The sequence below is a fragment of the Pristiophorus japonicus genome, chromosome 4 (assembly GCF_044704955.1).
Source record: "Pristiophorus japonicus isolate sPriJap1 chromosome 4, sPriJap1.hap1, whole genome shotgun sequence".
NCBI classification, from domain to species: Eukaryota; Metazoa; Chordata; class Chondrichthyes; family Pristiophoridae; genus Pristiophorus; species Pristiophorus japonicus.
The window spans coordinates 168,813,484-168,834,806 of NC_091980.1; the positions used below are offsets into that span (position 1 = coordinate 168,813,484).

At 44.5% G+C, this 21,323-nt stretch overlaps 1 protein-coding gene across 1 annotated transcript in view; it reads right to left on the minus strand.

Annotated features, from left to right (window-relative positions):
* Positions 1 to 21,323, minus strand: part of ivd (isovaleryl-CoA dehydrogenase) — a 55,726-nt gene that overhangs the window by 33,534 nt on the left and 869 nt on the right. The window contains exons 2-3 of the mRNA XM_070878825.1: positions 12,146 to 12,235; positions 6,992 to 7,043 (exon numbers count right to left, since the gene is read on the minus strand). Of these exons, the coding sequence (XP_070734926.1) occupies positions 6,992 to 7,043; positions 12,146 to 12,235 (142 nt within the window). The remainder of the gene's footprint in view (positions 1 to 6,991; positions 7,044 to 12,145; positions 12,236 to 21,323) is intronic.

The window sequence follows — 21,323 nt, forward strand, 5'->3', positions numbered from 1 at the left end:
TATCTCATTTGCTGGTTGTGGGAGCTTGTAGTGCACAAACTGGATGCCAAATATGCCTACATTAATAACAGTAACTACACTTCAAAAGTAATTCAGTGGCTGTGAAGCACTTTGAGACATCGCAAGGATGTGAAAGGTGCTATATCAATGCAGGTTTCACTCTCTTCTTCAAAGTTACTGCAATAACGTGCAAAGTAGACTCCACTACCACATCCCAGTTAAAAACACCTACACAAGCACATACCTGCTAAACATCTCCACCACACTGGCCCAATATACACTCACATTCTCAAGTTCCACTTTATTTTCTGCATGATGTCCCCGGAGCAGTGCAAATTCAGCCACACCCAATGATTTGTAACGAATTCTCCAGGGGTTATCGGCACTTTGATATCATGTGGGGAAATCGCAGACACAAACCTGTGCCCTTTTATTCTGCACTGCACTGCACTGCAATGCCACCTACTTAACGTTAAGATTAAAAAAGAATTCTTGAAGACATAGACTCACATACGGTGGTGTAGTGGTTGAGTTACGGGACCAGTAATCTAGGAAACGCAAGTTCAAATCCCTGGCAGTGTGAGAATTTGACCATATAGGTCTGGTCTGGTTTATATCCGACTCCAGACCCACACCAACATGGTTGACTCTTAACTACCCTATGATGTGGCCTACAACAACAACAATTTGTATTTATATAGCGCCTTTAATGGAGTAAAACATCCCAAGGCCCTTCACAGGAGTATTATGAGATAAAAATTTGACACCAATTTGCACAAGTCGAAATTAGCGCAGTTGACCAAACTCTTGGTTAAAGAGGTATGTTTTAAGGAACGTCTTGAAGGAGGAAAGAGAGGTAGAGAGGCGGGGAGGGTTAGGCAGGGAATTCCTGAGCTTGGGGCCTAGGCAACAGAAGGCACGGCCACCAATGGTTGAGTGATTATAATCAGGGATGCTCAGGAGGCCAGAATTAGAGGAGCACAGACATCTCGGGGGTGGTCGTGGGGCTGGAGGAGAATACAGAGATAGGGAGGGGCGAGGCCATGGAGGGATTTGAAAATATGGATGAGAATTTTGAAATCGAGGTGTTGCTTAATCAGCAGCCAATGTAGCTCAGCGAGCACAGGGGTGATGGGCGAGCAGGATTTGGTGCAAGTTAGGACAGCTATGTCGTATCAAACCGCTAGTGATCCAATAAAGCGGCCCACCTGCACCTTCTCATGGCAACTAGGGATGGACAATAAATGTCGGCCTTGCCAGCGAAGTCCACAACCCAGGAATTAATGACTATTTTTAAAATGTTGGGGTGCAGTTGAACAGTTGCTGGCAGTCTTCCAGTACTTCATTAAAGTAGTCCTTCTTTGTGCAAAGGCTGGCTACTCAGTCTGATTCATCCGAGATGTACATATGTATAGAATCAGAGCACTGGAGGCCATTCGGCCCATCATGCCTGTGATGTCTCTTTGAAAGAACGATCCAATTCGTCCCACTCCCTTGCTCTTTTCCCCATAGCCCTGCAACTTTTTCCTTTTCAAGTATTTATCCAATTCCCTTTTGAAAGTTACTCTTGAATCTACTTCCACCACCCTTTCATGCAATGCATTGCAGATCATAACAACTCGCTGCGCTAAAAATAACCTCTCATCTCCCCATTAGTTCTTCTGTATAGCGGAGTCACTGGATAGCATCCAAAGTGGGAGCCTGTGATAAATTGTTCCCTCTCCCTAGCCCAGAGATACTAACTCAAATTATGACTGTGATCAGCTAACTCAGTACTGGTGAAAATCAAACCTGGGACCTTCCTGGTTTGTATGACTCAAGTACTACACTGGGCAGTGGGCAGCTAAGTTGTTGGATGCACCAAGACTCTTAAAAGAACATAAGAACATAAGAAATAGGAACAGGAGTAGACCATACGGCCCCTTGACCCTGCTCCGCCATTCAATAAGATCATGGCTGATCTGATCATGGACTCAGCTCCACTTCCCCGCCCGCTCCCCATAACCCCTTATTGTTTAAGAAACTGTCTATTTCTGTCTTAAATTTAGTCAATGTCCCACCTTCCACAGTTCTCTGAGGCAGCGAATTCCAGATTTACAACCCTCAGAAGAAATTTCTCCTCATCTCTGTTTTAAAAGGGCGGCCCCTTATTCTAAGATCGTGCCCTCTAGTTCCAGTCTCCCCCATCAGTGGAAACATCCTCTCTGCAACTTGTCAAGCCCCCTCATAATCTTATACATTTCGATAAGATCACCTCTCATTCTTCTGAATTCCAATGAGTAGAGGCCCAACCTACTCAACCTTTCCTCATAAGTCAACCCTCTCATCCCTGGAATCAACCAAGTGAACCTTCTCTCTACTGCCTCCAAAGCAAGTATATCCTTTCGTAAATATGGAAACCAAAACTGCACGCAGTATTTCAGGTGTTGCCTCACCAATACCTTATATAGCTGTAGTAAGACTTCCCTGCTTTTATACTCCACCCTCTTTGCAATAAAGGTCAAGATACCATTGGCCTTCCTGATCACTTGCTGTACCCTGCATACTCTCCTTTTGTGTTTCATGCATAAATACCCCCAGGACCCGCTTTGCAATCTTTCTCCATTTAAATAATAACTTGCTCTTTGATTTTTTTCTGCCAAAGTGCATGACCTCAACTTTCCAACATTATACTCCATCTGCCAAATTTTTGCCCACTCACTTAGCCTGTTTATGTCCTTTTGCAGATTTTTTGTGTCCTCCTCACACATTGCTTTTCCTCCCATCTTTGTATCGTCAGCAAACTTGGCTACATTACACTCAGTCCCTTCTTCCAAGTCGTTAATATAGATTGTAAATAGTTGGGGTCCCAGCACTGATCCCTGCGGCACCAGAGAATCAACCATTTATCCCGACTCTCTGTTCTCTGTTAGTTAGCCAATCCTCTATCCATACTAATATATTACCCCCAACCCCATGAACTTTTATCTTATGCAGTAACCTTTTATGTGGCACCTTGTCAAATGCCTTCTGGAAGTCCAAATAGCTGATTACTAAGCATTTCCAGAGCAAAAAATAATTTTTTTATTGGACAAGTTTAATTGAAAACAGCAAAAGCCGATCTTTATTCAAAAATATTACAGGTGGATGCTCACAGAATGAAATCCTTACATTTATATAGCGCCTTATCAAATCTTCAAAACCTCTTGAAGCGCTTCACATAACTAATTCATTTTGGACCACAGTGACATACATAGGCACACATGGCAGCCATTTTGTCCCAGACAAATGGCCAATTAATCTGTTTTACTGGTGGTTGTTTATTTGTTGAGGGATTAATGTTGGTCAGGACAACCATTCTTCAAATAGTGCCATTGGATCTTTACTGTCCATGAGACAGGCAGAAGAGACCTTTGGTGTAACATCTCATTTGATGGACAATACGGCTTGACAACGTGCCCTCAGTGCTGAACGAAAGTCTCAGTCACAATTGTGTTTGATTAGGGACTGTCTAGTTAGCATCACGTTCTGTAAATGGAGGGACTCCTGCCAACGAATCAGAAGGCCCCAAATTTAAAAAATAACGTTCATACAGACGGAGGTCTGCGTAAATGCCAACTCTTATTTGCTTTTGATGACCAAAATATCCATTTATTATTTGTAATATTTTCCAGCTTTGCAGTTAAGATTTATAGTTCTGTGGAGACTCCAATTTGAGGCATGAAATAGAGAAATGAATATTAAAACATTCCTGTTGGATTAGCTTGATAAATATCTTCGTTATTTAAAAGGTACATTATAGCGTTTTTTTCTCTTGTTGGAATTAATTTTATTATAAAGAAATGGAAATAAAATTTAAAACCACATCATTTTCCCATTAGCAATCCAGGCTCAATTGTATAAGAACATAAGGAATAGGAGCAGGTGTAGGCCATTCGGCCCCTCGAGCCTGCTCTGCCATTCAAGGAGATCATGGCTGATCTTCTACCTCAACTCCACTTTCCTGCACTGTCCCCATATTCCTTGGTTCCCTTAAGATCCAAAAATCTATCGATCTGTCTTGAATATACTCAATGACTGAGCCTCCACAGCCCTCTGGAGTAGAGAATTCCAAAGATTCACCACCCTCTGAGTGAAGAGGTTTCTCCTCATCTCAGTCCTAAATGGCTGACCCCTTATTCTGAGACTGACCCCTGGTTCTAGACTCCCCAGCCAGAGGAAACATCCTCCCTGTCAAGCCCTACAAGAATTTTGTATGTTTCAATGAGATTACCTCTCATTCTTCTAAACTCGAGAGAATTTAGGCCTGGGCTGCTCAATCTCTCCTCATAGGTCAATCCCCCAGGAATTAGTCTGGTGAACCTTCGTTGTACTCCCTCAATGGCAAGTTTATCTCATGTTTAATATGTTTCTCTGTCTTTTTAAAAAAAAAAAACTTTCCTATCATCTAAGCATGTTGCATGCTCAACTTCGCCGTCTTTTAAATAAAACATTGGAACTGCGCAGGCGCAACTATTTCCGGTATGTTGGCAGCAGTCTCATTCTTCTGTAAATAGTGCAAGCCTGTGCTTTATCAGACATTCCCCGAGCATGCTACCACCATTTGATAGTTCAAATAACTGCCATGTAAATCAAAGCAGATGGGGTCTGAGGCTATCACTGTAATGTATGCTCACAGGTTTGTAGAGCTGAGAGGTGGGCGCCGGAGGGACTGGAGTGCATTATCACCCCCGGCAACCAAATTTTAATTTGATTTTATTTCTTTGAAAGTTTAATTTGTTTTAATTGCCGGGTTTTAGTGTCCCCCTCCCCTTTTATAGGGGGCACTTGTAAATTATATGATTGTAATGCCCCAAAAAAAAAATCACAAAAGGAAAAACAAAAAAAGAGGGCAGGTATAAGTGTTTGGAGTGTCCCCCAGATCGGGGGGCACTCGATCTAATGTTTGTTTTGTACTCCCTAAAAGAGTTGTAGAGCTGAGAGGTGGGCGCCGGAGGGACTGGAGTGCATTATCACCCCTGGCAACCAAATTTTAATTTAATTTTACATGTTTTAAAGTTTAATTTGTTTATTGCCAGATTTTTAGTGTCCCCCTCCCCTTTTATAGGGGGCACTTGTAAAATATATGGTTTTAATGCCCCAAAAAAAAACATTTATTAGAAAAAGGGGCAGTTAAGTGTCTGGAGTGTCCCCCAGATCGGGGGGGCACTTGATCTAATGTTTATTTTGTTCCCCCCCCCCCAAAAGAGTTGTAGAGCTGAGAGGTGGGCGCCGGAGGGACTGGAGTGCATCATCACCCCCGGCAACCAAATTTTAATTTGATTTTATGTTTTAAAAGTTTAATTTGTTTTAATTGCCAGTGTTTTTAGTGTCCCCCTCCCCTTTTCTAGGGGCACTTGGAAAAAAATTTGATTTTAGTGCCCAAAAAGAACAAAAAAATACAAAAAAACCCCAAGAAAAACACAAAAAAAGGGCCTTGAAAATGTTTGGTGTGTCCCCCAGATCGGGGGGCACGATTTAATGTTTTTCTCCCAAAAGAATTGTAGAGCTGAGAGGTGGGCGCCGGAGGGACTGGAGTGCATTATCACCCCCGGCAACCAAATTTTAATTTGATTTTATTTCTTTGAAAGTTTAATTTGTTTTAATTACCGGGTTTTAGTGTCCCCCTCCCCTTTTATAGGGGGCACTTGTAAATTATATGATTTTAATGCCCCAAAAAAAAATCACAAAAGGAAAAAAAAAACAAAAAAATAAACAAAAAAAAAAGAGGGCAGGTATAAGTGTCTGGAGTGTCCCCCAGATCTGGGGGCACTTGATCTAATGTTTATTTTGTTCCCCCCCCCCAAAAGAGTTGTAGAGCTGAGAGGTGGGCACCGGAGGGACTGGAGTGCATCATCACCCCCGGCAACCAAATTTTATTTTGATTATTATTTAAAGTTTAATTTGTTTTAATTGCCGGGGTTTTTAGTGTCCCCCTCCCCTTTTATAGGGGGCACTGGTAAAATATGGAATTTTAATGCCCTAAAAAAAAAAACACAAAAAAAAGGAACTAATGTTAACTAAAAGAGTTGTAGAGCTGTTGAAATGGGCAATTCGGAAGGACTGCTCCTGGGCACGCCCGACTGCCTGCCTCTCTTCCGCGGTTACATCTGAGCCAGGGTGTCCCTGGAGATGGAGCATTCGGTGTCGAGAGGTGGGCGCTGGAGTGCATCATCACCCCCAGCAATCAAATTTTATTTTGATTATTATTTAAAGTTTAATTTGTTTAATTGCTGGTTTTAGTACCCTTCCCCCACCTTTTAGCCAGGAGGCACGTAAAATTTGTGTTTTTTAGTGCCCTAAGAAAAAAAAACAAGAGGGCAATTGTTTGAAATTTAATCAGGGGGCACTTGATTTATTGTTTTACAACAAAAATAGTTGTAGAGCTGCTGAAACGGGCAGTTCGGAAGGCCTCCTCGTAGGACTGCTCCTGGGCCTGGCCAAGGTGGCCATTAACAGGTCCAGGCAGCGGGGAGTTGAGAGGGTCATTCAGTCCGACTGCCTGCCTCTCTGCCGCGGCTACGTTTGCGCCAGGAGATGGAGCACACGGTGTCTACCAGCTTGCTCACGGCCTTCCGCGAGAGGTGGGCACCGGAGTGCATCATCACCCCCGGCAAGCAAATTTTAATTTGAACCAAGTTTCCTTTAAAGTTTTATTTGGAAATTTGTGGGTTCTAGTACCCTTACCAAAACAGAGCACTTGATTTAAAGTTATGCTCAAAATAGTTGTTGAGCTGTTGGGAGTGGCTTAGCCAGTCATGTGTTTCTGACAAGACTCAATAAAACCCCAGCCAATTGGGTTCGGGGGATCCACGATGAGGCAGGTGTTAGTGAGCCTGGTGGATGAACTGGTACTATGTAGTGTGATTGTTAAACCTTTGCTAATAAACCAACTAGTTCTGAATGGCAATGTGTTGCTATGAATTCTTAAGCAAAGAACCCTTAAAGCAAATACATTACAACCACAACTCACCGGGTGCAGTGATCCCAAGAACTCCAAGATCACCAAGCTGTTTCCAGAACTCCTAAACACCAAAAAGGCAAATGGCAGTAAATCAAATCGATGGGAAGAATTTATCACCAAATCCAAACTGGTGCATAAATCAATCTTTTACAGGATGTGTACATGTGGGATTTGCACAAAATATATTGCAGCATGCCATCTCAAAATGTACTGGTCATATCATGCCATGTTACGGATTACCTAGCAATGAGGTACAGGCTGTTATTTAATCATAGGTACTCAAACAGTTTATATACAGGATAATGGAAAGTTACAGGCTGGAATCTCATTGAGGGGTTCAAATGGAGTATATACAGAATAACGAATGACTCAGAGTGAGTTATAAAATGCAATCCAATTAAGAAGTTCAGAAAAAAAATGAGCGGAGAAGAGCTCTTTTGTGAATTTTGGGTGGGAGTGGAAAGAGTAAATGCACTTCCATGAAATGGAGGCAAGTACAGACAAGTGACTCCTTGGACTGATGGATGAGCAATTTTATGACCTGAAGTGGAAGAGGGAGGCATGAGGAAGGGAGTAACAATGCCTCTGTAAAACAGGAGAAAGAGAAACGGGAACGGGAAGAGAGAGGAGAAAAGATCACCTCAATGAAATGGGGCAGAAGGGAAGAATGCCACCATGAAATGGAGTGAAAAAGAGCCTCCATGATGGGGCAGGAGGGAGGTGGCCCCATAAAATGGGGCAGGGGGGAGGGAGGGAAAATGGGGCAAGGGGGAGGGAGGGAGGTGGCCCATAAAATGGGGCAGGGGGGAGGGAGGGAAAATGGGGCAGGGGGGAGGGAGGGAAAATGGGGCAGGGGGAGGGAGGGAGGTGGCCCCATAAAATGGGGCAGGGGGGAAGGGAGGTGCCACCATTAAATGGGGCAGGAGGGAAGACTGCCCTGAAATGGGGCAGGAGGAAGGGAAGATTACCTCATGTAATGGGGCAGAAAGGAGGGAAGATTGCCCCCAAAGATTTCAACACAGTGAGGATACAGAAGGATGGAAGAAAATGTGGATAGCATATTTGGACCTTAGAAGGCAGAAGTTCAGAGGACCAGTGGGCATAGTACCTGTAATGTATAAAAGAGAGAAAGACATGAAAGATTGTAATGGGCAGAGATTACAAGGTAGAAAAGAGAGTGGGTTTGTGTATCTGGTCTTTTCTAGTATCCTGTCTAGGAGTGAGAGAAGAGTCTACCCAGATATAGGAGCAGCATTCACACCTTGGGTAGTTAAGAGCTTTTTAGGGGAAAACAAGATCTGGCATGAAGGAGGAACTCACAATTCTTGGGAATCGATTTTAGCAATAGGGGATGTGTGTTTCATTTGAGCGCAGAGGAGACAGCGAGGCCGAGATATAAACAGACGAAGAAGGGTTGAGCCAAAGATGAGAGATGATAGCAATTGGTTAAACTTGGAAGTAATACAAAAATATTGTCTGAAAAATTCAGGAATAGGAAAGAGATGATGTAGGGATTCACACATTGCACTGCAAGAGCAGAGGGTATTGAGTGCTAAAGTCTGAAGGAAGCTGATGAATATAAAATGCAATCATCAGCAACAGCTTGGATAGAGTTGAAAGGTGAGAGCAGGAGGTTAATGGTAGGAAGGACCAGAGCAGGTGAACACAGGGCCCTGGAGAACCACTGGAGAAATGGAAAAAGAGTCAGAGGATGAGCTATAGGGCAGATTTTTAATTACAACATTTTGATGGGAAACTAGATTGCAATGACTTGTTTAGAAGCTCTTGCTACCAATGTTGTTAAAAGCTTTGGAAATATCGACAGCAATGAGATGATTCATGAACGTGTTCAAGAGAACAGTTCCACAGCTACATTTCAAGCAAAATGGCCATGCCAAAAACCACATCAGCAGTCACTGAGTAGGCCAGAACTTTTAAAATGATGGACATTTTGAGTCAACAGTAGTTTTCATAACTTTGGAAAGTAACAATACAAGGGCAATGGGATACATTGAAAGGCAAAATCATTTCACTTTCTTAGCAAATACAAACTTTCAATAAGGAAGAGTGGACGGGAGAGTGTGACAACATTGGACAGTATAAGTTAGGAGCCACATCTTGAGGACAATGGGAGGGACACTGAGGACCAGAAGTTTTATCCGACAGGCCAACTGGAGATCATCAAAATGGTCAAACAATATGGAGCAATGAAAGGAGGTTCTTTACCAATATTAGAGTTGGAGGGGGAAAGAAAGGTTAACTCAAAAGGGTCAGCATTCTATTTAAAAGTGATAAGAACTGTATCTGAAGAAGCAGGTGCTGGAGGGGCAAGGAGACTGTAATGTATGCACCTGTGAGTATGCTCACAGGTTTGTAAAGTTGTTGATTCCATGTGTATGCACAGTGTGTGAGGTTGCAGCCCCTCTTCCATTATTTGAAGAGGCTGCTCCTCGATTTTTGGCTGCACTTCAGTCCCATACTCCTGATCTTTGGGCACCCTGTGTGGAGGGGAGCGGGTAGGTCCGAGGGCCTCCTCGTAGGACTGCTCCTGGGCACGGCCAAGGGTGCCATCAGCCGGTCCAGGCAGTGGGCGGTCGAGGGGGTCGTTCAGCCTGACTACCTGCCTCTCTTCCGCGCCTACATCCGGGCCAGGGTGTCCTTAGAGATGGAGCACGCGGTGTCCACCGGTACGCTCGTGGCCTTCCGCGAGAGGTGGGCGCCAGAGGGACTGGAGTGCATCATCACCCCCGGCAATTTTAATTTGATTTTATGTTTTAAAGTTTAATTTGTTTTAATTGCTGGGTTTTAGTGTCCCCCTCCCCTTTTATAGAGGGCACTTGTAAATTATATGATTTTAGTGCCCAAAAAAAATCACAAAGGAAAAAAAAAACACAAAGAAAAACCCCCCAAAAAAGAGGGCAGTTATAAGTATCTGGAGTGTCCCCCAGATCGGGGGGCACTCGATCTAATGTTTATTTTGTACACCCCCAAAAGAGTTGTAGAACTGTTGGAAAAGGGGCAGAAAAGTGTCTGGAGTGTCCCCCAGATCGGGGGGCACTTGATCTAACATTTATTTTTGTTCCCTCCCCCAAAAGAGTTGTAAAGTTGTTGATTCCATGTGTATGCACAGTGTATGAGGTTGCAGCCCCTCTTCCATTATTTGAAGAGGCTGCTCCTCGATTTTTGGCTGCACTTCAGTCCCATACTCCTGATCTTTGGGCACCCTGTGCGGAGGGGAGCGGGTAGGTCCGAGGGCCTCCTCGTAGGACTGCTCCTGGGCACGGCCAAGGGGGCCATCAGCCGGTCCAGGCAGCGGGCGGTCGAGTGGGTCGTTCAGCCTGACTGCCTGCCTCTCTTCCGCGGTTACATCTGAGCCAGGGTGTCCCTGGAGATGGAGCACGCGGTGTCCACCGGTACGCTCGCAGCCTTCCGCGAGAGGTGGGCGCCAGAGGGACTGGAGTGCATCATCACCCCCGGCAAGCAAATTTTAATTTGAACCACACGTTTAAAGCGTAATTTGTCTATGTTTGTCGGTTTTAGTGTAGCCATGGGGCACTTGTATAATTTTTACTGCCCTCAAAAAAAAACAAGGGGGCACTTGTTTAAAAGTGTTTGGAGTGTGCCCCCCCCCCCCCCTTTAACCAGGGGGCACTTTAATCAAATGCACAACTAAAATAGTTGTAGAGCTGTTGATTCCATGTGTATGTACAGTGTGTGAGGTTGCAGCCCCTCTTCCATTATTTGAAGAGATTGCTCCTCGACTTTTGGCTGCACTACAGTCCCACGCTCCTGATCTTTGGGCACTGGTGCGGAGGGGAGTGGGCAGATCGGAGGGCCTCCTCGTAGGACTGCTCCTAGGCCTGGCCAAGGTGGCAGTTGAGGGGGTCGTTCAGCCCGACAGTCTGCCTCACTTCTGTAGCTACGTTCGCACCAGGATGTCCCTGGAGATGGAGCACTCGGTGTCTACCGGTATGCTCACGGCCTTCCGCCAGAGGTGGGCACTGGAGGGACTGGAGTGTATCATTGATTTGATTTAAGTTTCCTTTAACAAGTTTTATTTGTAAATTTGTGGGTCCTAGTGCCCTTACCAAAAGGGGGCACTTGATTTAAAGTTATGCTCAAAATAGTTGTAGAGCTGATGAGTTGGGAGTGGTTCACAAGACTCAATAAAACCCCAGCCAGTTAGGTTCAGGGGATCCACGATGAGGCAGGTGGTTGTGAGCCTGGTGGATGAACTGGTAATGTGTCGTGTGATTGTTATACCTTTGCTAATAAGCCAACTAGTTCTTAATAGCAATGTGTTGCTATGAGTTCTTCACCAAAGAACCCATGAAGCAAATACATTAGAGACAATCGTTGACACTTCTTGTCAATAAAGTTGTCAAACAGCTGGAACACTGGATTCCAGGGATGGCTGAACTGACATATGAGGAGAGACTGGATCAACTGGGCCTTTATACATTGGAGTTTAGAAGGATGAGAAGGGATCTCATAGAAACGTATAAGATTCTGATGGGACTGGACAGGTTAGATGCGGGAAGAATGTTCCCGATGTTGGGGAAGTCCAGAACCAGGGGACACAGTCTTAGGATAAGGGGCAGGCCATTTAGGACTGAGATGAGGAGAAACTTCTTCACTCAGAGAGTTGTTAACCTGTGAAATTCCCTGCCGCAGAGAGTTGAGATATTCAAGAGGGAGTTAGATATGGCCCTTATGGCTAAAAGGATCAAGAGGTATGGGGAGAAAGCAGGAAAGAGGTACTGAAGGAATGATCAGCCATGATCTTATTGAATGGTGGTGCAGGCTCGAAGGCTACTCCTGCACCTATTTTCTATGTTTCTATGTTTCTAGAGGTTCCCATCAGGGGGAGAGTCAGCTCGGAATAGCTCAGATTGAAACATCTCGATGCGGCAGGATCTTGATTAACCACTGCACCACAGACCACGGACATAAACGATCCAAGATGTCGGAGTAGAGTTGGAAAGAGTAAAGTCTGAAGCATTCCAAGCCAACTTTAACCTTTGTTGTATCTTCTGGTCCTTCTCAATCAAGAGAAACTTTGATATATTAGGAGATTATATTGATATCTGGTATTAAACTCTCAGATGTAAGGGAGTGATTAATACACAAGGACATGAGCTACGTGTCACATTGCACCTTTACCTTCAACTCCGGGAAGTCATTCTTCTGGTCGATATCCTGGGCTCTGGGAGTGAGGTGATCCCGGCAGAATTTTTGAACCATCTGCCGAAGCTAATTAGCAAAGAAGGAAAAGCAAAAAACAATGGAGTCAATTCTGGAGCTTAAAGGTTACTTAGAAAACATAAGACACTGGGGTAGAGTTTCATCTTTATCGTTTGTGCGGAGTGCAGAGAGAGAAATCTGGCTGGGAGAATTGCACTGAAATGAATGGAAGAGAAATCCAGTGTGCAATTCTGCCCGTCAGATGTTCCTTTCTCAACTCAGCCAAAGGATTCTTAATTCCCAGGTTGTAAAGGTGACAAATCTACCCCACTGTGTTAATCGGTGAGCACTCTGTGAAGGAAGGGACATTTGCTCCCTACTTTGTCCAGGCCTAGACAAGAACATAAAGCATGGTCAAGAAAAGACCACTCCTTCAAATGGGTCTGAATTTATATTTTATTCATCAAAACTCGGCTGCACGTGTTCTAACTCGCATCAAGTCACGCTCACCCATCACCCCTGTGCTCACCAACCTACATTGGCTCCCGGTTAAGCAACACCTGGATTTCAAAATTCTTATCCTTATTTTCAAATCCCTCCATGGCCTCGCCCTTCCCTACCTCTGTAATCTTCTCTAGCCCCACAACAACCCTCTGCCACCACCCTCCCCCCCACCCACCTCCCCTAAGATGTCTGCGCTCCTCAAATTCTGCCCTCCTGAGCATCCCTGATTATAATCGCTCAACCATTGGTGGCCGTGCCTTCTGTTGCCTGGGCCCAAGCTCTGGGACTCCCTGCCTAAACTTCTCCGCCTCTCTTTCCTCCTTCAAGACCCTCCTTAAAACCTACCTCTTTGACCAAGCTTTCACCTGAACTAATTTCTACTTATGCGGCTCGGTGCCAAATTGTTTTATCTCATAATACTCCTGCGAAGCGTTCCTGGGACATTTCACTATGTTATATAAATACAAGTTATTGTTGAATTATACCAACTTGTTACGGACTCTACTTCGGGCTTTGTGCCTGCCTATACAGGAGAAATGGTCACTTGGGAGGGGGCGAAATTAAAAAAACTGCAGCAGAAAACGCTACGCTGTGACAGATACAGAGTCCGTTTCCACACAAAAGATAAGCTTAAAATGGCAGTGTTGCGGGCAAGAAAGTTCATAGGTCAGCCCACCACAGCCAGCCAATGGCAGTCTGAAAACAACACACCCCGAACCAATGAAAAAACAACCTGCAGGCTCCAGAATGTAAAGCAAAGCCTTTGCTTACACAACCTCTCTCACTGTCCAGTCCAAGGCTCCTCACTCAGCTCTGACAATCAACTACCTCACTGGGATTACTCGTCTTGGAACGGTGCCATCCTCGTTGTGTGCTTGTGCCTTTCCAGTTTTAAAAAGAACATTCTGAACTCAGCACACGGAGGAGGCACGTGGGCTGACGGGACGTGGGTTTAAACTAAAATGGCAGGGGGATGGGAATCTATGCAGGGAGACAGAGGGAAGTAAAAAGGGGGCAGAAGCAAAAGGTAGGAAAGAGAAAAGCAAGAGAGCAGAGAAAAGCAGGAGGGCAAAAATCAAAAAGGGCCACATTACAACATAATTCAAAAAGGACAAAGAGTGTTAAAAAAACAAGCCTGAAGGCTCTGAGTCTCAATGCGAGGAGCATTCGTAATAAGATGGATGAATTGACTGCGCAGATAGCTGTTAACGGGTATGATGTAATTGGGATTACGGAGACATGGCTCCAGAGTAACCAAGGCTGGGGACTCAACATCCAGGGGTATTCAATATTCAGGAAGGACAGATAGGAAGGAAAAGGAGGTGGGGTAGCGTTACTGGTTAAAGAGGAGATTAATGCAATAGTCAGGAAGGACATTAGCTTGGATGATGTGGAATCTATATGGGTAGAGCTGCGAAACACCAAAGGGCAGAAAACATTAGTGGGAGTTGTGTACAGACCACCAAACTGTAGTAGGGAGGTTGGGGATCCTAAGGGTACAGCAGTTATCATGGGTGACTTTAATCTACATATTAATTGGGCTAACCAAACTGGTAGCAATATGGTGGAGGAGGATTTCCTGGAGTGTATAAGGGATGGTTTTCTAGACCAATATGTCGAGGAACCAACTAGAGAGCAGGCCATCCTAGACTGGGTCTTGTATAATGAGAGAGAATTAATTAGCAATCTGGTTGTGCGGGGCCCCTTGGGGAAGAGTGACCATAATATGGTAGAATTATTCATTAAGATGTAGAGTGACACAATTAATTCAGAGACTAGGGTCCTAAACTTAAAGAAAGGAAACTTCGATGGTATGAGACGTGAATTGGCTAGGATAGACTGGCAAAGGATACTTAAAGGGTTGAAGGTGGATAGGCAATGGCAGACATTTAAGGATCACATGGATGAACTACAACAATTGTACATCCCTGTGTGGCGTAAGAATAAAAAAGGAAGCTGGCTCAACCTTGGCTAACAAGGGAAATTAGGGATAGTGTTAAATCCAAGGAAGAGCATATAAATTGGCCAGAAAAAGCAGCAAACCTGAGGACTGGGAGCAATTTAGAATTCAGCAGAAGAGGACTAAGGTTTTAATTAGGAGAGGGAAAATAGAGAATGAGAGGAAGCTTGCAGGGAACAACAAAACTGACTGCAAAAGCTTCTATAGATATGTGAAGAGAAATAAAATTAGTGACGACTAATGTAGGTCCCTTGCAGTCAGAATCAAGTGAATTCATAATGGGGAACAAGGAAATGGCAGGCAAAGTGAACAAATACTTTGGTTCTGTCTTCACTAAGGAAGATACGAATAACCTTCCGAAAATATTAGGGAACCGAGGGTCTAGCGAGTAGGGGGAACTGAGGGAAATCCTTATCAGTCAGGAAATGGTGTTAGGGAAATTAAAGGGACTGAAGGCCGATAAATCCCCAGGGCCTGATAGTCTGCATCCCAGAGTACTTAAGGAAGTGGCCCTAGAAATAGTAGATGATTGTTGGTAATTTTCCAACATTCCATGGACTCTGGATCAGTTCCTATGGATTGGAGGATAGCTAATGTAACCTCACTTTTTAAAAAAGGAGGGAGAGAGAAAACAGGGAATTATAGCCTGACAGTGGTGGTGGGGAAAATGCTGGAATCAATTATTAAAGATGTAATAGCAGCGCATTTGGAAAGCAGTGACAGGATCGGTCCAAGTCAACATGGATTTATGAAAGGGAAATCGTGCTTGACAAATCTTCTAGAGTTTCTTGAGGATGTAACTAGCAGAGTGGATAAGGGAGAACCAATGGATGTGGCGTATTTGGATTTTCAAAAGGCTTTTGATAAGGTCCCACACAAAAGATTAGTGTGCAAAATTAAGGCACATGGTATTGGGGGTAATGTATTGACGTGGATAGAGAACTGGTTGGCAGACAGGAAGCAAAGAGTGGGAATAAACGGGTCCTTTTCAGAATGGCAGGCAGTGACTAGAAGGGTGCCGCAGGGTTCAGTGCTGGGACCCCAGCTATTTACAATATACATGAATGATTTAGACGAAGGAATTGAAGGTAATATTTCAAAGTTTGCAGATGACACTAAGCTGGGTGGCAGTGTGAGCTACGAGGAGGATGCTAAGAGGCTGCAGGGTGACTTGGACAGGTTAGGTGAGTGGGCAAATGCATGGTAGAGGCAGTATAATGTGGATAAATGTGAGGTTATCCACTTTGGTGGCAAAAACAGGAAGGCAGATTATTATCTGAATGGTGACAGATTAGGAAAAGGGGAGGTGCAAAGAAACCTGGGTGTCATGGTCATTGAAGGTAGGCATGCAGGTACAGCAGGCAGTAAAGAAAGCAAATGGCACGCTGGCCTTCATAGCGAGGGGATTTGAGTATAGGAACAGGGAGGTCTTACTGCAGTTGTACAGGGCCTTGGTGAGACCACACCTTGAGTATTGTGTGCAGTTTTGGTCTCCTAATCTGAGGAAGGACGCGCTTGCTATTGAGGGAGTGCAGCGAAGGTTCACCAGACTCATTCCCGGGATGGCAGGACTGACAAATGAGGAAAGACTGGATCGGCTAGGCTTATATTCACTGGAATTTAGAAGAAGGAGAGGGCATCTCATAGAAACTTATACAATTCTGATGGGACTGGACAGGTTAGATGCAGGTAGAATGTTCCCAATGTTGGGGAAGTCCAGAACCAGGGGTCACAGTGGAAAGATAAGGGGTAAGGCATATAGGACCGAGATGAGAAACTTTTTCACCCAGAGAGTTATGAACCTGTGGAATTCTCTGCCACAGAAAGCTGTTGAGTCCAGTTCGTTGGACATATTCAAAAGGGAGTTAGATGTGGCCCTTATGGCTAAAGGGATCAGGGGGTATGTAGAGAAGGCTGGGGTGGCGTACAGAGGTTGCACGATCAGCCACGATCATATTGAATGGCGGTGCAGGCTCGAAGGGCCGAATGGCCTACTCCTGCACCTATTTTCTATGTTTCTATTCATGTGTGTGTGCTTCCCAAGCTGGCTCTGCAGTGCACCCAATCTGAGTCATGCTGCTACAGGGTGATATCAAGTGGGGGCCAAGTGCCTCTCCACGGGGAGCAAAGGAACACAAGAACTTAAGAAATAGGAGCAGGAGTAGGCCATTTGGCCCCTCGAGTCTGCTCCGCCATTCAATAAGATCATGGCTGATCTGATCCTGGCCTCAACTCCACTTCCCCGCCCGATCTCCATAACCCTCGACTCCCTCATCATTCAAAAATCTGTATCTTCACCTTAAATATATTTAATGATCCAGCCTCCACAGCTCTCTGGGCTAGAGAATTCCAAAGATTCACGACCGTCTGAGAGAAGAAATTTCTCCTCATTTTCATTTTAAATGGGCGGCCCCTTATTTTGAAATTATGTCCCTAGTTCTAGATTTCCCCCACGAGAGGAAACAACTTCTCTGCATCTACCGTGTCAAGCCTTCTCAGAATCTTATACGTTTCAATAAAATCACTTGGGGCAAGTCACAGCGAGTCATTGAAGGCCATTCCGGTACAGTTCCTAGCAGGACCTTTCACAGCACGAGTCGTGAAGGCTTGGAGCAAGACCAGAATTGAGATTTTGTACATAGGCTTGAAGTGGGGGAGGGGGAGAAAGAGTGGAGGACCCAACTGGATGAGGAAAAAAAATATATCACAAAGGACTTACTTCACAAAAAAAAATTATTTTTAAACTTATATGTAATGGCCCTTTTAAATACGCAGTTCATTTTTTTTCATCCAACGATATGAAACAAGATGAATAAAATATAAAAGCAGGGCCTTAAACAGCTATGAGCACTCCTCCATGTTGAGTGACACTAGAGCAGAGGGCGTCCTGACATTCAAGAAAGTTCATAGGTCAGCTCACCACAGCCAGCCAATGGCAAACTGCAAACAGCAACACGCCCCTAGCCAATGAAAAACAACATGCAGGCTGCAGAATGTAAAGCAAAGCCTTTGCTTACACAACCTGACGAGTCCAAGGTTGATCACTCACATTCTTGCTCAATCAACTACCTCACGTGATCATGTATGATTATAATGAATTGCAACTGTATTTTCTTTAATGTATTTATTTGACCTTCCCCCCAATTCTCACCCTCCTTAAAAAAAATACAAATGTAACAAAGGTTTTATAGAAGTCCGAATGTGAGCTTCACATTCAGTGGTTATATCGTGCACTCCGCACATAACCCAAGTCTTTACTTTGGCAAGCTGTGGCTCAGTGGATAGCACAGTCACCTCTGAGTCAGAAGGTTGTGGGTTCAAGTCCCACTCCAGGGACTTGAGCAAATAAATCTAGGCTGACACTTCAGTGCAGTGCTGAGGGAGTGCTGCATTGTTGGAGGTGCTGTCTTTCGGATCAGGTGTTAAACTGAGGCCCCGCCCTGCCCTCTCAGGTGGACGCAAAAGATCCCAGGGCACTATTTCAAAGAAGAGCAGGGGTGTTATCCCCGGTGTCCTGGCCAATATTTATCCCTCAATCAACATAACAAAAACAGATTGTCTGGACATTATCACATTGCTGTTTGTGGGAGCTTGCTGTGTGCAAACTGGTTGCCACGTTTCCCACATTACAACAGTGACTACACTCCAAAAGTACTTCATTGGCTGTAAAGCGCTTTGTGATGGTCGGTGGTCGTTAAAGGCACTATATAAATACAAGTCTTTCTTTCTTTCTTTCTCTCATATCTTGTGTATCTCACATGATCAGCCCGGATGACATACATTCCGGGAAGGTTCACGTCACCTATACGAGAACACAAACCTCACCAGCGCCACGCAATTGTTGGTAACCCCTTTAAAAATGCCCTGAATATCAGCAGAACCTGGCAACTCCTGGTAATCCTTGTTGTTTTTCTGCGTAAGGAACTCCTTCCTGGGTACAGCTCCCTGGACACCAGGAAGCCACTCAAATAGCCATTCACTGCACGTGAGATTAGGTGGGGAGCTATTTAGAAACATAGAAAATAAGAGCAGTAGTAGGCCATTCGGCCCTTCGAGTCTGAATCGCCATTCAATATGACCATGGCTGATCCTCTATCTCAACACCATATTCCCGCTTTTTCCCAATACCTCTTGATGTCTTTTGTTTCTAGAAATCCATTTATCTCTCTCTTAAATATATTCAGTGACTTGGCCTCCACAGCCTTCTGTGGTAGAGAATTCCACAGGTTTACCACCCTCAGTGAAAAAAATTCTCCTCATCTCGGTCCTAAATTTCCTACCCTGTATCCTGAGACTGACCCCTTGTTCTAGACTTCCCAGCCAGGGGAAACATCCTTCCCGCATCCAGTCTATCCAACCCCGTCAGAATTTTATACGTTTCAATGAGATCCTCTCTCATTCTTCTAAACTCTAGTGAATACAGGCCTAGTCGACCCAATCTCTCCTCATACGACAGTCCTGCCATCCCAGGAATCAGTTTGGTGAACCTTCGCTGCACTCCCTCTATGGCAAGTATATCCTTTCTTAGGTAAGGAGACCAAAACTGCACACAATACTCCAGGTACAGTCTCACCAAGGCCCTGTATAACTGTAGTAAGCCATCCTTGCTCCTGTACTCAAATCCTCTTGCAATGAAGGCCAACATACCATTTGCCTTCCTAACTGCTTGCTCCACCTGCATGTTTGCTTTCAATGACTGGTGTCCAAGGACAACCAGGTCCCTCTGTACATTGACACTTCCCAAGCCATCACCATTTAAATACTTTGTCCATATGTTTTTCCTACCAAAGTGGATAACTTCACATTTATCCACGTTATACTGCATCTGCCATATGTTTGCCCACTCACTCAACCTATCTAAATCACCTTGCAGCGACTTTGCATCCTCCTCACAACTCACAATCCCACCTAGTTTTGTGTCATCAGCAAACTTGGAAATATTACATTTGGTTCCCTCATCCAAATCATTAATATATATTGTGAATCGCTGGGGCCCAAGCACTGATCCCTGTGGTATCCCACGAGTCACTGCCCGCCACCCCGAAAAAGATCCGTTTATTCCTACTCTCTGTTTCCTGTCAGTTAACCAATTTTCAATCCACGCCATTACATTTCCCCCAATCTTATGTGCTTTCATTTTGCACACTAACCTCTTATGTGGGACTTTATCAAAGGCCTTCTGAAAATCCAAATACACTACATCCACTGGTTCTCCCTTATCTATTCTATCAGTTACATCCTCAAAAAACTCCAGTAGGTTTGTCAATCATGATTTTCCTTTCATAAATCCATGCTGACTTTGTTTAATCCCATTGATATTATCTAAGTGTGCCGTTATCACATCCTTTGTAATACACTAGCATTTTCCCTACTACCGATGTTAGGCTAACTGGTCTGTAGTTCCCTGTTTTCTCTCTCCCTCCTTTTTTTAAATAGTGGGATTTCATTTGCCACCTTCCAATCTGCAGGAACTCATCTATAATCTATAGAATTTTGGAAGACGACAACCAATGCATCTACTACTATTTCCATGGCTACCTCTTTTAGTACTCTTGGATGCAGGTCATCTGGCCCTGGGGATTTATCGGCCTTCAGTCCCATTAGTTTCTCCAGCACTATTTTCTTACTAATAATCATTTCCTTTAATTCCTCTTGCTCACTAGACCCTTGGTTCCATAGCATTTCTGGGAAGTTATTTGTGTCCTCTTCCGTAAGACAGAACCGAAGTATTTATTTAATTGTTCTGTTATTTTCTTGTTCCCCATTACAAATTCTCCTGTTTCTGCCTGTAAAGGACCTACATTTGTCTTCACTAATCTTTTTCCTTTTACGTACTTGTAGAAAGGTGAATGGGCACCGCAGTCAAGCCCAGTCATGGCTTCCAGCAAAACCAATTGAAAAGCAAACGGGAGCAAGAATCCTGTCTGTTTTTTCCCTAACCTGCGAATTCTGGCACCCAGACAGCCACCCCAGCTGGAAAGGCTTGGAACTGATCTGGACAGTGTGGCTGAGGGTATTAACCAGGCCGATGAGGGAGACCATGATTATTTAAAATCAATCACAACCTAGTACAGACAAAGGATTCCACTTCACAATTCCTCCTACAGTTCCACTCCTGGATCATGAGCCACCATTTGCTGAGAAGACAGGGACTCAGTGTTGGGTACAGCTCCCGAGGCACCAGTAAGTCACTCAAATAACCATTTGTCACACTTGAGACTAGTTCGGAAACTATTTGGCTGTGAACGGGCCTCATAATCAAGGTGCTTCCAGGTGAAACAGCGATTTACTTCTACTTCTTGCAGTTTAGTATACAGTATTCGCTGCTCATAATGCGGTTTCGTCTACATTGGGGAAACCAAACACAGGTTGGGTGATCGCTTTACAGGGATATCTCTATTCAGTCTTCAAGCGTGACTGAGCTCCCGGTCACCTGTCATCTTAATTCTCCATTAACTCTGGCCTCTGTCCTTGGCCTCCGACACCAGTCTAATGATGCCCAAGGGAAATTCGAGGAACAGCACCTCAGCTTTCCATTAACCGATAAGGGATTAAGGGTTAATGGGAAGCGGACAGGGAAGTGGACCAGAGTCCATGATCAGATTAGCCATGATCGTATTAAATGGCGGAGCAGGATCAAGGGGTCGTATGACCGACTCCTGCTCCTATTTCTTATGTTCTTATATTCATTAG